This window comes from Aphanomyces invadans (genome assembly GCF_000520115.1).
Source record: "Aphanomyces invadans strain NJM9701 unplaced genomic scaffold supercont1.44, whole genome shotgun sequence".
NCBI lineage: Eukaryota > Oomycota > Saprolegniomycetes > Saprolegniales > Verrucalvaceae > Aphanomyces > Aphanomyces invadans.
In genome coordinates, this window is record NW_008580189.1 from 2646 (window position 1) to 4685 (window position 2040).

The 2040-nt window shown below is 54.0% G+C and overlaps 1 protein-coding gene across 1 annotated transcript; it reads left to right on the plus strand.

The window, feature by feature from the left end:
* Positions 1–169: 169 nt before the first annotated feature.
* Positions 170–1088, plus strand: H310_12828 (hypothetical protein; the record flags this gene model as incomplete). Its single annotated transcript, XM_008880033.1, has 2 exons — positions 170–421; positions 690–1088. The coding sequence occupies 2 exons, from the start codon at positions 170–172 to the stop codon at positions 1086–1088; spliced, it is 651 nt and encodes a 216-aa protein (XP_008878255.1).
* Between the last annotated feature and the right edge of the window lie 952 nt (positions 1089–2040).

Genomic DNA, 2040 nt, shown 5'->3' on the forward strand with positions numbered 1-2040 from the left:
TGAACCCAAAACCCCGGCAAACAAACAAGGAGGAAGACGGGCGAACATCACTCCAACACTGAATCTCAACGAGCACAACTTCAGCGACTGGAAGACCTATTTCAGCGGAAGACTCATGTCGAAGGAAATGCATGACCAACTTACCGAATGTTTCAGCATGTAACGAAGCATGAAGCATCGGCGACCAGAAGGGACGGGGATCCTCATCGAAACGATCGCGCCCAGCCAATACCGCCACATCGAGGGCATGAAGCATGTCCACACAGCCTACGAAGCACTCGTAGCACATCATCAGCCGACAACGAAGATCAATCGTATCCAAGTCGCGATGGAATTTGCCAAGTTCACCTGTGATCCGCGCCAGGAGACACTACCAGACTTCATATACAGGTTCCAAGTACTGGTGCGCTGCCTAAAGAAGGTACACGCGGGTGAGTCTGTTGCCAGCCAAGTAGTGAAGCTACTTGCCTTGATGCCGTGGGAGTTTCAACACCTTGTGGACCTCTTGTCGACCTTGCTCGACGAAGATCAAATCGTCGCCAAGACGAAGGTCGCCCTTGAAGCCGAATGAAAAGGCGCGTGGGCGAAGCCAAGGACACGGCGCATCACGAAGTGGCCATGCCGAACGGGGCGAGCGCACTTCTTCCAAGGGCACATGTCACTACTGTGGTAAGACTGGGCACTGGCAGGCCGAATGCCGCAAGAAGTCCCGCGAGAGCGGCCGCCACGGAGTCAAGACACGCGTCACCAAGGAAGACCACTCCAACGCAGCTGTCTATTTGTTCTCAATGTTCGAGAACGGACACGACCTAGACATGGTCAACCCAGACAACGAATCGAAGGAAGACGAAGTCGTCCAGCCCGCCGTCGTTGATGTTGGCAACACAGAACCCATCAAACTTGGGGAGCCCGGCGAAGCTCTTCCACTCCGCACCGAACCAGACTGGTCACCTACGCGTCAAGATGTCAGACAACTGTCCATCGGGAGAATCCCGTACAAACTGACCTTCTTGAGCCGCCAAGACCTCGCAGCACTTCAAATCCAACGAATCCAAGACCCGACACAGGCCTTGACTTTACCCCCTTGACTCTGCCGTCGGTACCTAGTTACAGAGTACGACCTGAGAGCGAGTGCACCCCGCTCGACGAGTCCAAATACTGCCCGTGGCTTGGAGTCAAAGCCCACGAGACATATATCGCAGACAGCGAATTCCTCTTCCCCAACTTACGATTCTCGGCACAAGCAGAAGACATCCGTTACATACAACGACGACACAGGTACTGTACCTCCATCCCATCGGCACCGCCGCCGACACCGAAACCGTATCCTCAAGCGAAGACAAAATTGAGCCGGAGTTCGAAACCGAGTCGTCCCTCGCAACCCCACAACCTAGCGATGACATCGAAGATGAAGCCGACATACCATTTTCAGAAGACAGCGACGACGAAGCCGACAAGGCACTTTAGTTGAAGACTGCGACACACGAACCATCGAACACCGCATCGTGATCGACTCTGGCGCCTCGACACACATGTCTGGCGCGGCCGACCACTTGTACGCCAAGACGCCATGCAACCGCTAGTTCATCGTCGCCAACGGCGGAGTCACCACGGCAACCCTAATGGGCAAGCTCAACATCAGCAGTGGCAAACAAAAATCAAGTCGTTTCACTTGCCCTGTATATACTTCAATCAAGTGAATAACTACCTGACAGTTTTTGTGGAACGGAGTAGTACAACTGAAGCGCATCGTTTTCCACTCCCAACGGACTCACCATTCGTTGGCGCGGGGCAACAGACCCTGCGTCGCAACAGCAGAGTCCAAACGGTTTGTGAGCCACTTGGTCAACTCGGCGGGCAGCACGGAGCACTCATCAGCCAAGAGCGTGCTCACGGACTGCTTGATAGCGGCAGCAGACATGACAACGAGGGCGCCAAACAATTTCAGGGTACTGGAGGGGGTCGATGAAAATATCTACTGAATGGCACGACACATTCGAAATCTGCGACTCGGAATCGAGGCAGTATCATAAAATCGAT